Here is a 12,329-nt window from a genome sequence, read left to right on the forward strand (position 1 = left end):
CACCCCATATCCACCCGAACCAGCAACTGCAGACAGCAAGCTGGTGATGATCCCAAATTTTCCTGTCTGCTGTGGTCTTTGTCTTGGGGGGGATCTGACACTTTTTAAAGGTCTCTGATATCCCTCTCCTTAAGGAAAGTCTTCTCCATGCAGGACTTGCTTAGCTACTCTCAGCACATTTTGTGTCATGGCCCTAGACTGCCCTCCTGGCCTCGTTGGCCTTGTTGGGAGCTGGGAGATGTACAGAGTCATGCTCAAAGGTGGTGGGGTGGTGCTGGAGAAGGAGATGGAGCTGCCAGTTTGTTCTGTGCCTGCTGGGGTCTCTGGGGTTCTCCACAGAGGGAGAGGACACTCCCCTTCCTTGCCGGGAGAAGGGGAAAAGCAAGTATCATATTTAACAGCACAAGAGCCACAAGGGACAAGTGGCTGAGCTGCAGGGAATAAAGACTTGGGTGGGATGTAGGATCAGAGAATCATTAATGTTGGAAAAGACCTTCAAGATCACCGAGTCCAACTGTAATCCAACTACCACAACCACTAAACCATAAACCTAATGGTGATGTTGAGCCATGGACATTGAGAGGGAGGTGCTGGTGTGTTCTGTGACTGTCACTGGTTCCCCAGCCACCTGGGCAGCAGATTGTCCCTTGGCCCCCCCTAGCAGGGAAGTGAGATGGGGAGTGGGAGAGGGATGGTGTCTGGAGACAGAGGAAAGACCTTCTAGAGACAGAGTTCAGGGAGATGGGTGTCAGAAGTGGAGGTCAGACCTTAATTTGAGGCACTGGGGCTTATGAGGGAGTGGGAGAGCAATATAAGACACAGTCCTGTATTGGGGAGGCCAAGTGGGGTTAAGGGGCAGCAATTCAGAGCAGTGCCCATAGGAAAAGTCTGTGGCTGGGGGAATTCTTGGGGAAACATCGTTCTTCCCAAGCACAAAATGGGTCCCCCCGTGCTTTAACTTCACCCGAGCACCCCATCTCTGCCACCTCCCCCTGCCCCCTCCTGCAAGAGCACCGCAGAGATGGGGCTGAACTGGCACAGAGGAGAGGGAAAAAAATAAAACCAACAGTCAAGCAACAGGTTTGTCCTCTCTGATAAGCTGCTCGTCACCACAGAGATATCTCAGCCTGACCATGCACAGATGAGTCAAACCCACTGCCAGATGCCCAGCACCCCTCTCCTCACCGCCCACCCTCCTCCATCCTCTTCCTCCCCCGGGGTTGGCGCCCCGCCCCAAGTCCGGAGGCGGGACCGGGGCCGGGGCCGGGTCTGGGGCTGGCAGGGAGCGAGGGGCAGCTGCCGTGAGGGAGCAGGTGGGGAGGCAGTCTCGCCACACGCGTGGCACACAGCCCCTGCCCTGCAGCCCTACGCCAGCCCCTCTCCTCCTCCCCGCAGCCCCTGCCTTGGATCTGCGGGCTGGTGGCTTCTGAGGAACCGATGCTTTCGGTCCAGGCTTCCCACCGATGGCTCTGATCCCTTTTGCTGCACCCTCGACCCTCAGCCTGGGATCCTCGGCATCTCCTCTGCGAGTGGGGATGCTCGCCTTCTTCCTGGCAGGCTTTGCCAGCCACCTGCAAGTCGCCTTGGAGCATTTTCCCATCACGTGTCCCTGCCTCGCTGGGCCATCGAGCCTTCTGGCTCTGTGAATATTCCCCCCACTTCACCACTGTCCTCTGAGGCTGCTGCCTCTTTGGCTTTTGGGTCTTCACCCACCCTATTCCTTGGCCACATCTTAATCCGACCTCGTCATCGTCTTGTCCTGCCCCACTGGAGGCTTTGAGGAGGGTGGACAGCAACACGTGGAGGTTTGAGGAGAGCTCATCCTTTTCCTGACAGGATACTGGCTGCAGCAGGTGAATGAGTTGGGAGCCATGGGCCGCTGGCTCATCCGTGGTCTCTCTGGAGCCACAATCTTCCTTGTCAGCGTGGCTTTCCTCTCTGTGCGGCACCGTGGGGCTCAGGAAACATCTTGGTATCCAAGGCTCAGGGGGGGAATGTGGGAGAAGCCAGGGCAACGGAGCAATGTAAGCCCAGAGGATGTCACGGGAGGCCGTGGCAGAGGGCAGAAGGACCTACAAGTCAATCCTCCAGAGGGATACAGGACTGAGGGAAGCCTGACCCTTGGGGACATTTTTATAGCTGTGAAGACAACCAAGAGATTTCACCAGAGCAGGATGGAGCTGCTTCTGGACACGTGGATATCTCGAGCAAGAGAGCAGGTGAGCATGTGGATTTGAGCTAGAGAGGGGTTGTTTGGTAACAGCTTGGTTGTGGGGCATAAAGACCAGTGGAAGGGGAGACTGGGCACTGTAGTCCTACCCAATACTTTGCCTCACTTTCCCTAATTCACTCTTCTGTTCATGTTGAAATCTTGCTTTATAGCAAAATGTTTCTCTGGCAGCTGCCTCATGGGAAAGGCTGGCAAAGAGGATGAAGGGTTTATGTGGGCCCTTCCCATGGAGACTGGGAGAACAAGTGCTCTTAGCAGGCATCACTTGCCTCTAAGCTTGACTTTTGCAGCTTGAGGTGGAGAGGATTAAATTTCCCTTTTTAAATTCAGTCTCAAAAGGGGTTGCAGACTGCCTGGGCCACACCAGGCTGTGGCAAGAAGTGTCCAGGGTCTGTATGTAATGGTGGTTTCCTACCTCCTAGTGCAAGGTTTTGAGCTGCGTTACCGCCCCCGGCCCTCCATCAGGATTCCTGCTTTGTGCCTGGGCACCCTTCACACTGGGATGGTGTGGTGCAGCAGGCAGGGTATCAGTGCAGGAGGAGTGTTTGCAGCCCTGATTGTTCCCAAGTACCATCAGTGGTGTCCCGAAAAAATATCTGACATCATCAGCACAATCTATGCCTTGCTTTCTTGGGCAGTTTCCCCCCTGCCCCATGCTCATGATCTTGAAGTGATTTGACTTTTTAAATTTTTGGTTTTTTTTTTTCATCTGGGTGTCTGATATTTTCACCCTTTGCTAAAGCCGATTTTGGAGAGTTTCCTTCCTTTTAGAGGAACTGATGTGGGGCACCACGTTGGTGGTGCTGTGCAGACTTGGCTTACTGGTGGGCAGAAGTTCTCCCTGGAGCCCGGGTACTTCTCTCCATCCCTCGCAGAGCTGCTCCTCAAGAAAGAAGAAATCTTTTGGCTGCCCCTAAAGGATTTTTTGATTTTGCCTTCACTCATGTGTGATGGCTGCCTAGAAGACAATTTCAGTCCTCAGTGAGGAAGGGAGCTGGGGGTGGAGGTATTGGGTAGGAGGGTGCTTGAAGCAATGCAGGGTTTTCTGCGTAAGGGTGGTTTTCCACTCCATGGTGCTGCAACTGTTTGGTCTGCTGCAGCCCTCACAGGAAGCTGTGTCCTATTTTGAGCAAGCTTCCTCTCCCGTCCCTCTCAGTGAGTGACATGTGCTGCTTCCTCCTTCAGACACACTTCTCCTCTTCCTCTGACCTCATCCCAGAAACTCTTTGGAGGAACTGAACCCAACCGCATGGCTGCACTGTCACTGCCATATTGTCATGAGAGTGGGTTTTTGGAGTGGGCTTTTAAGGAGCAGCTCACCTTTCCCTCCTCCTGTGTTTGAGAAACAGATGCCTGGCCATTCTGCTGGTGACAGGAATTAGATACCAGTTCCCCAGACTCGTCTAACCGTCTCTGTTTGGCAGGCAAATGATGTCCAAAACCTGGGAAGAGGTATTGAATTTTCCATGCTGCTGCCAGCCTCTAGCTAAACTTCACAGACTGAGCAGGAAAATAGGAAGGAAAGGTAGAGCAGGAGCATCAGTCATTTCTAAACAGTGTTTTTTCATTGTTAGCAATTTTTTGTCGCAAACTCGGTGTTTCCCTCCCCCTGCCTCAATTTTCCATGTTTTTCTTCTGGTTTCTTTACTAAATGGCCTTGAGGGCAGGGCACAGGAGGCAGGGAGGGAGGTAAAGAGAAGTACATGAAATTCAAAAGCCTTTTTTAAATTTTATTTTATTTTTTATTTTTTTTTTAATATAATGCTCCCATAAGGGTTTTTTTGGAGGTAGGGAAAAGGGTTAGTTTTGAAAAATTGACAATCTCAAAGCCTCTTTTAGCAAAAAAAAATTAAAGAGACCTCTCAATTTGAAAAGGACATTTAATTGTTTTGGGGGCAGGAACAGGGCACCAGACCTCCTAATACTGAGCCTTTTATGGAGAGTCATAGGCTTCAAAAACCAGTTTTGGAGACATCCAGGTCCCAGAAGCCCTGATGTGCAGAGACTGCCCTCTCCAAGGGCTGACCCACTCTTTCGCTTGCCATCACTCAGGTCTGGAGACTGCTACAGTGGGTCTTTCTCTGCAGGTGGATAGTGAGGAAATTTTAGTATCTGGCAGTGCTGCTGATGCTGAGCCTGGTTTCAGAGCTTATTATCTGCATGGTGTCCTCCCAGAGGAAGCAACCCAGACCTCACAGGTCAGGTGTAGGTGACAGTAACAGGAGGCAGAAGCAGCTGTGGTTTTTATGGCTAGGACAGACTGTACAGGAGCCAAAATAAAAGTCCTCCATGTTGGACTCCATTGGGAGTAGACAGAAACATGGGTGTTTAAAAAAAATAATTTCACACCATGCATTAAGAAGAGAGTGGAAGCCTTTGAATATTTTCATGATTAGAAATCTGAGAAAAGATTCCTATTTGAAGTCAATCAGATGTGGTGTTTATTAAATACATGATTTCTAGTCAGTGTTATGTCAGTAGGCAAGTCATTTCCAGCAACAGCATTTCTTGTGTTTTTGAAAACGTCAGAAAGTTTCAGTAGTCTCAGAATTTTTTCCTGAAGATGAAATATTTGTCATAATGGAAATTTCTGTCTCTGAGATGCTGGAGAGGGAAATCCCATGCCACTGACAATCCCTACCTTGCCTGAAGGCTGTGCTACGGTCTCCTGACCCAGAGCGACTCCTTTACTTGAGACTTAGATAATTACTTCTTGTCCCATGATCACCTTGGAAGTAGTTTTAACTAAAAGCCTTTCCTGGTGAGGTAGGAATGTGTTTTCATGGCCTGTTGCTGCAGTTCAGCTGTTGGAAGGATTATTTGCTGAGCTACTGTAGCTTGCACATTTGAGATCATGAAAGCATCTTGCTGTCTTCTCCACAGCCAGGTGGTCTCTGAGGGTCCTTCACTGCCTTCTTTTCATGCACAGAACATTTCTATTGCCACATCCTCCTGATGAGGGGGCATATCCCCCAAGTGCTGGGTGTTTGTGAGGAGATGCAGGAACTCTTTGTCAGAGCCTTTGGGGACCAGTGATGGCTCCAGGAGCTGTTGCCTGCCTGCCTTCTCCCTTTTGTCCCTGCCCAGGTGCTGTGTTTAACCAGCCTGTGGGCAGCTGGTGGAAAGACTGTTTGTGGCTCGCGACTCCTTTTTCATTTCGTGAAAGCTCATTTTCTGCCTGAGGGAAGCTTTTCTCCACCAGCCCTGATCCCTGCCTGGCGCTGAAGAGGGGGAGATGTGCCACATAATGGCAGAGAGGGGGATTAGAGAGGCCTGGGGGCGAAGGAAGAGGAGGAGGAGGAGGCGGGAAGCAGCAGGGGGCTGTGCACACTTAACACACAAACAGATGTTCTCCTAACAAGAACATCATTCAACCACAGCACTTTCCTTTTCCTACTACTGACACCCAAGCCAGTGCTCCCTCAGCCCCTCGCTCTGTGTCATGGGTCCCCTTTTCCCTGTTCACAAAGTAGGGGGAAGGGGAAGTGAAGCCACAGAAGCACCGATGATTGTGCCATGCAGGAGGGGGGAGTTTGGCCATCCCTCTGCTTGGTGGCTGTGTGGGAGGGGGGCACAGCAGCAGAGGATGGAGTGGGGTGACCATGTTGGGTGTGTCCAGACAGGTATGGGTGGTCAGGAACAGCACCAGCTCCAGCCCTGAGAGTAACCTCCTTTCCTCATTTCCCCAGACCTACGTCTTCACTGATGAAGAAGATGATGCCCTGAAAAGGAGAATGGGTAACAATCTGTCTTATATCATCACCTCACCCAGGCCTTCAGCCTCTGAAGTGCCACGACCTTGGGAGAGGGTCCAGGATGAAGGCTGAGTCTCCTGAGCCAGCCCTGCCTCTTGAAGCACACCTCTTTCCATATCCTCTGGGAGGACCCCAAGCTGCAGTGGTTTTTGTTGGCATAGCCCAAGGAAAGCAGCCGACTGGTGCTCTCTGCTTTAAAGCATCCATGGATGGAAACATTCCATGAGAGAGACCTTCAGTCCTTACACTGGCTGGCAGTGGGCAGGGTGAAAGGGTGGTTGGTAGGTGCCCTACTCTTGGCCAAGATGCTTGGCTTTATCCAGGTTTCATCTTTGGGTAGAGGGGAAGATGGAGCCCATGTTACCATGGGCTCAGCTGCCTGTTTTGGGGAGTGTGAGGAGGTTGGTTGTGAATAAACCCCTTTCCTCCTGCCAAGAGGTCCTCCCTGTGACAGTGTGAAGTGGTCTGGCCTGAGCCACAGCTTTGTCTCTCCTGGCAGGCAACCATGCCATCTTCACCAACTGCTCTGCTGAGCACAGCCACCAGGCCCTCTCCTGCAAGATGGCCGCTGAGTTCGACGCCTTCCTGGCCAGTGGACGGAGGTGAGGGAGGGCTGCTGAGGGGGGGGTCCCTCTGAAAGGAAGAGGCACCCTCCTTACTGCAGATCTCTCGTGTCTTTGTTCTCATCTCCTCCCAGCTGGTTTTGCCATTTGGATGACGACAACTACCTGAATCCTAGGGCCCTCCTGAAGCTCTTGTCCTCCTACTCTGCAACATGGGACGTTTACCTGGGGAAACCCAGCCTCAATCGACCCATTTGGGCCTCTGAAACGCTGCCAAACAACCAGACGGTACAACCTATAGTGGTGGTGCAAGGACCAGTGGGTTGGTTTTAGTGTTCTGCATCATTGGCCATAGATGTAGCTCCCCCATGGACAGACAGGTCCCAGGAGCAACAGGCAACAGCTGTAAACTTGCCAGTCTTCTCTGGATGTGGTTGAAGATGTTGACTCAACCTGAGCTACCTAGGGGAAGAGTCTACATCTCTGCTGTGCCTTTGGGTGCCTTTGTCTGCCAGGAGATAAGCACCTGCTGCTGCCAGTGGGAACTTGGCCACTCTGAGTATGAGGAGGTCAAAATCCAGGCTGTACCACTGGCAAGTCCTTCTTCTGGGCAGCAGTTTGGGTTCTGGTGTATTTATCCTGGCATCAAAGCTGGATTTCCAGCATTCCCATCTCAGGGAGTTTGGTATCATATGAACCCCTGCCATTGTTTTTTCTCTGCTGTTTCTCTCCAGAAATCTGTGCGCTTCTGGTTTGCCACTGGAGGGGCTGGATTCTGCATCAGCCACAAGCTGGCAACCAAGATGGTGCCATGGGCCAGGTGAGCTGTGCAGCTGCTGAGTATGGGGCCCTTTGGGGATGAAGAACATGGTCCCATGCTAATTCCTGGCAGTATCAGGTCTGATTTTATAGATGTGGTGTTTGCAGGAGTGTTTGCAAGGGTGCAGAGGGCTGCATGCTACACAGCTGCAAGCACATGGGCCTGGAAGAAGGACGTAGTTGATGGGTCTGCCACCTGATTAAAAAGAGACAAGAGCAGGCATGTCAGCAAACAGAATCATAGAATGGTTTGGGTTGAAAAGGACCTTAAAGACCAACTAGTTCCAACTCCCCTGCCATATGCAGGGACACCTCCCACTAGACCAGGTTGCTCCAAGCCCCATCCAACCTGGCCTTGAACAATCACAGGATGACATACTCCACTCTCCTCAACTTTTTTAAGTTCTTGGTTGTTCCCCCACACTCCTTCCCATCCCTTTCAGCTTCTTCACACTTTTTTCTGAAGTGATTTCCCTGCCTGCCTGTTTTCTGCGCCCTTAATGTGCCTCTTTCCATCCTTCTCTACCTCCCTCCTGGGTTAGTTTCCCACTGCCCAACTCCTGAGTCTCTTTATCTTCTTACAGTGGCCACTGTCTTTTCCTCAGCTTGATGTAGTGAAATGAGGCAACCAGGTCCCACTAATTACCAGGTAGTGGGCATGAGCTTGTGTTAAGCCCACCTGTGCCTGATTAGGGTGGGCCCCAACTGTGCATGAGCAGGATTAGGGGGCGGCCAATAAAGGGTGAGGCTTGAAGCACAGGCTCAGCTCACTCCTGAGCAAGCCAGTGGAGAGCTTAGTTGAATCCAGAGTAGTACTGAGCCAGGCTGACCAGTCCTGAGGGCAAGAGACTCAGAGCACTATTTGTGCACTTCTGCTGGAACACCTGTTGGACCTCAGAGTGCCGTGTCCTAAAAGAGGTTCGTCTTGCAACAGCTGGGTGCATGGAGCACAGAGGTAGGCCCTGTGGTCTTGCGTTAGTCCAACCTAAGACAGGATGATGTTTTCCATGATGCCCTGGGTTATATCACAGACTATATGTATGCACACTGATAGGAAATGTCTTTGCCAGCCTTAACCAGACCTGTGCATGCCCAGAAAGATAGATTAGATCCACACCAGTCGGCTGGTTTAGCTGAAGTCCATGATGTATATTTTATGGTAGACCAAGACTGGAGGATGATCTGTGATCTAGGGTAAAATGAAAGTGGCATGGATAGAGAACACCTAGCCTGGCATAAAGTCTGCCACTGCAGTCTTAAAATGCTTAAAACACATTTGAAGAAGCCAGGGCGTGTCATAGTAGACTGTACATCACGCTGTGTGGCTAATTCCAGTTACAAGAAACTTAAAACTGGGTTTAGTCTCTTATCAAAGGATGGACAAGTGCACAGTGCTGTGTTACAGTGGATCCATAGATGGATTCGTCCAGCTGCAGGAAACTATCCTGTTTCTGATGTTTTCTGGTCAACAGCTGGCTGAATATAAGGCACAGTGTGTCCAGGTGACCAAGAAGGCCAACACCACCCCAGCTTGTATCAGGAACAGTGTGGCCAGCAGGACCAGGGCAGTGATTGTCCCCCTTACTCAGCGCTGGTGAGGCTGCATTTGTAGCACTGTGTTCAGCTCTGGGCCCCTCACTTCAAGTAGGACATTGAGGTGCTGGAGGGAGTCCAGAGAAGGGTAATGATGAAGGTGAAGGATCTAGAGCACTCTTGAGAGGAGTGTCTGAGGGAACTGGGGTTGTTCAGTTTGGAGGAAAGGAGGCTGAGGTGAGACCTTAGCACTCTTTACAACTACCTGACAGGAGGTTGTAGTGAGGTAGGGGCTGATCTCTTCTCCCAAGTTACAAGTGATAGGACAAGAGGAAATGGACTCAAGTTGTGCCAGGGAAGGTTTAGATTGGATATTAGTAACAATTTCATCACTGAAGGGGTTGTCAAGCACTGGAAGAGGCTGCCCAGGGAAGCGGTGGAGTCACCATCCCTGGAAGTATTTAAAAGCTGTGTATATGTGGTGCTCAGGGACATGGTTTAGTGGTGGACTTGGCAATGCTGGTTTAATGGTTGGACTTGATGATCTTAAAGGTCTTTTCCAACCAAACCAATTCTATGACTCTATGATTATTCCTTCTTGTGTTGGCTGTGTGGTCCCACTGGTTCTCATGTGCTGGCTTGTTGGATTCCTCAGAGGCTCAGTGCAGCTCACCAAAGAGGTGGAGAAGTGACTCAGCAAAGTCTGCAAGCTCTCTGCATAAGCTGACTGAGGAGCTGTATATGTGCTGGCGACCACACCAGGGAGTTGGGACAGCATGGCTGGGAATGGTGAAAGAGCAAACACATATGCAAATCTTTGCAGGTGGAATTTAGGGATTCCTTGCCTTGTTCTGGGTTTTACCCTGGTTTTCAGTGAAATCCCCTCTTAATCTCTCACCCAAGTGGATGCCTACACCCACCCCAACCCTTGTTTCAACCTATGCAATCTTACTTTCTTCCAGTGGCAGGAACTTCCTGAGCACTTCAGAGCTCATCCGCCTGCCAGACGACTGCACCGTGGGTTACATCATTGAGTGCAAAGTCGGTGGGAAGCTGCTGCCCAACACTCTCTTCCATTCCCACCTGGAGAACCTGCAGCTCATCCCCCACTCTCGGCTCACACAACAGGCAAGGAGGGGAAATGGAGCAAGAGGGAGGTGTGTGAGGAAGGAGAAGTGGAGGGGAGCTTATGGGCACATTGCTCTGTTGGTGGCACTGATGTGGACTGAATCAATCATTTCCTCTTTTGGGGAGGCTTTCCTGTCAAATGCTTCTTTGACATAAGGAGCAGATGTTGCTTGCAGCACAGATGCCACTCACAGAGCCCCTGGGGTCAGTGGTAGAGACACATGTATGGGCACTGATGGGAGAATTGAGGGCGTCCCTGGGGGAACATGACACAAGGACAAGCAGAAATGATGATTGACTGGGTAAGGCACTTTGTTATGGAGCCATGTTGGCCTTGTGTGAGGAGATAACAAGAGGTGTAGGCTTGGAGAGGCAGAGGACTAGCAGGGTGTACCATAATGGGAAGGAAGGCAGGAGAAACATGGAAGGCGGAGGCCAAGCCAGCAGAGAAGGAAGCAGAATGGGAGCTTCCATCACCCACAGCAAGTTCTTTGCTCTTGAACTCACCTCATCCTCTCTGCTCCTTTTTCACCACACCTTTTTGCAGGTGACCCTCAGCTACGGTGTCTTTGAGAACAAGCTCAATGTTATTGAACTCAGGGGCCCCTTCTCACCCCAAGAGGATCCCTCAAGGTACGGGGCATGGGTTCTCTGGGTGTCAGTGTGGTGTGAGCCCTCAGGCAGTGGGCTGGGAGGCAGAAGGTCCAGAGTGAGGGACATAAGCCCTGCAGTCACACAGCTTACTGGGTGAGGGGCACACCAGCAGTAAGCTGTTTGTGAAAGCTTACCAGAATTGCAAACCTTTTTTGGATGAGTGGGAAGAAAAGGAGTATCAGAATATTTTATTTGGACAGTTTCTGAGCCAAAAGTATTGCGGTTTATTTCACACTTTGAGACTGAACAAGCTAACCTTTTACCTCAGGGAGAGGATCAGAAATGTTCTTTTAAACTCAGGAAAGGAAATTCTGCTTGCTTTTTCATTTTTGTTTTGCTGAGAAAACTGGAGGGGAAAAAAAGAAAAAGGCTCACTTCAGGCTGACTGCAAACAAAAGTGCTCTTTGATTTACTTTTTCTGCTTTGAGTGAAAAAAAAACTAAAGTTGTTATTTGCCGAGCATGGGTAGGAGGCTTCTGGATGGAGATAGCAGGGGTGGGAAGCACACAGGCAATGAAAAGACCCATCAGCAGAATAATGTAGTGGCAGCTGGTGCAGTGCCCATCTCCCTTCCTGTGGTCACCATGGGCTTGGGCTACATGGACCAGAGCTGGATTATTCAGGTGTTGGAAGAGTGTTTGACTGCTTAGCTTTGCTGAAAAAAGACATCTTGAGGTCTATAGGACAGGATGGAGGCCTGATGTGGGATGGGCCATAAGAGGGATGTCTTCCATTCTCCAGCCGTGTGCTGGTGTAAAAACTGACACCTGACCTCCCTTTGCTTTCCTCCCAGCAGGTTTCGATCACTCCACTGTCATCTCTATCCCGACACCTCCTGGTGCTTGCAGGCTGTTGGCTGGTGATGCCTCATTCTCAACTGCAGTGGGTCCTGGTGACATCCATTCACCTTGTACATGTAGGGGATGGGACACTTGATGCTCTCAACCTTTTCCGTGGTGGTTGTGGGGCCATGTGTTGGCTTTTTTCATCTTTGCTGAGGGCCAGTGACACAGGACAAGAGACAAGATCTGTGATTAAGATGGATAAGATAGGCTGGACACATGGATGGGGTTCCTGTCTGTGGTGGGATAAGTGCAAGGAATGTGAGCACTATGCCTTCTTTGAGCAGATCAAGGAATGGGTAATGACTACTAGGCATCTGGGCAGAGATGGGGACTTGCTGCTGCTCCTTACTATGGATTTATCTTGCTGGACTTCGAGCTCCCTGGGTATGGGCAATCCCTGCCCAAGTGGGGATGGCTGATGTCATGGCTCCAGCCTCTTTGAGCAGGCCCTCATCCTCTATACCTGCTTGTGCTTTCCCCACTGGGCACTCTTCCCAGCCACATCCCCGTTGGCTGGGTCTCTGCTTAGTCAAGTTCTATACAGATGGAAAATGTGACCATTTCTGTGCTGTATGAGTGATAGAAAAGCACACATACTCTGTCTGGCAGAGGGCAGATGGGCAAGAAATACAAAGAATAAGGAATCCCATTCTACCAAGGAAGAGAGAAGGTGTGGGGTGGGGGAGTCAGGAGGAGATAGAGTTGGATGAGGATGGTTCCTTGCACTGAACACTGAAGGCTTGATCGTCTATGGTTCTGCATTATTCCTCTCTTTTTACTTTCTTGATATGGGGTCAGGATA

At 50.7% G+C, this 12,329-nt stretch overlaps 1 protein-coding gene across 1 annotated transcript; it reads left to right on the top strand.

The window, feature by feature from the left end:
- Nucleotides 1–1,354: 1,354 nt before the first annotated feature.
- On the top strand, nucleotides 1,355–11,661 carry MFNG (MFNG O-fucosylpeptide 3-beta-N-acetylglucosaminyltransferase). The gene is made up of 8 exons (XM_008495908.2): nucleotides 1,355–2,219; nucleotides 5,920–5,968; nucleotides 6,485–6,587; nucleotides 6,683–6,836; nucleotides 7,283–7,368; nucleotides 9,863–10,028; nucleotides 10,576–10,661; nucleotides 11,479–11,661. The coding sequence occupies exons 1-8, from the start codon at nucleotides 1,872–1,874 to the stop codon at nucleotides 11,543–11,545; spliced, it is 1,059 nt and encodes a 352-aa protein (XP_008494130.2). The 5' UTR covers nucleotides 1,355–1,871; the 3' UTR covers nucleotides 11,546–11,661.
- Nucleotides 11,662–12,329: the final 668 nt, after the last annotated feature.

This window comes from Calypte anna, chromosome 1, assembly GCF_003957555.1.
Source record: "Calypte anna isolate BGI_N300 chromosome 1, bCalAnn1_v1.p, whole genome shotgun sequence".
NCBI classification, from domain to species: domain Eukaryota; kingdom Metazoa; phylum Chordata; class Aves; order Apodiformes; family Trochilidae; genus Calypte; species Calypte anna.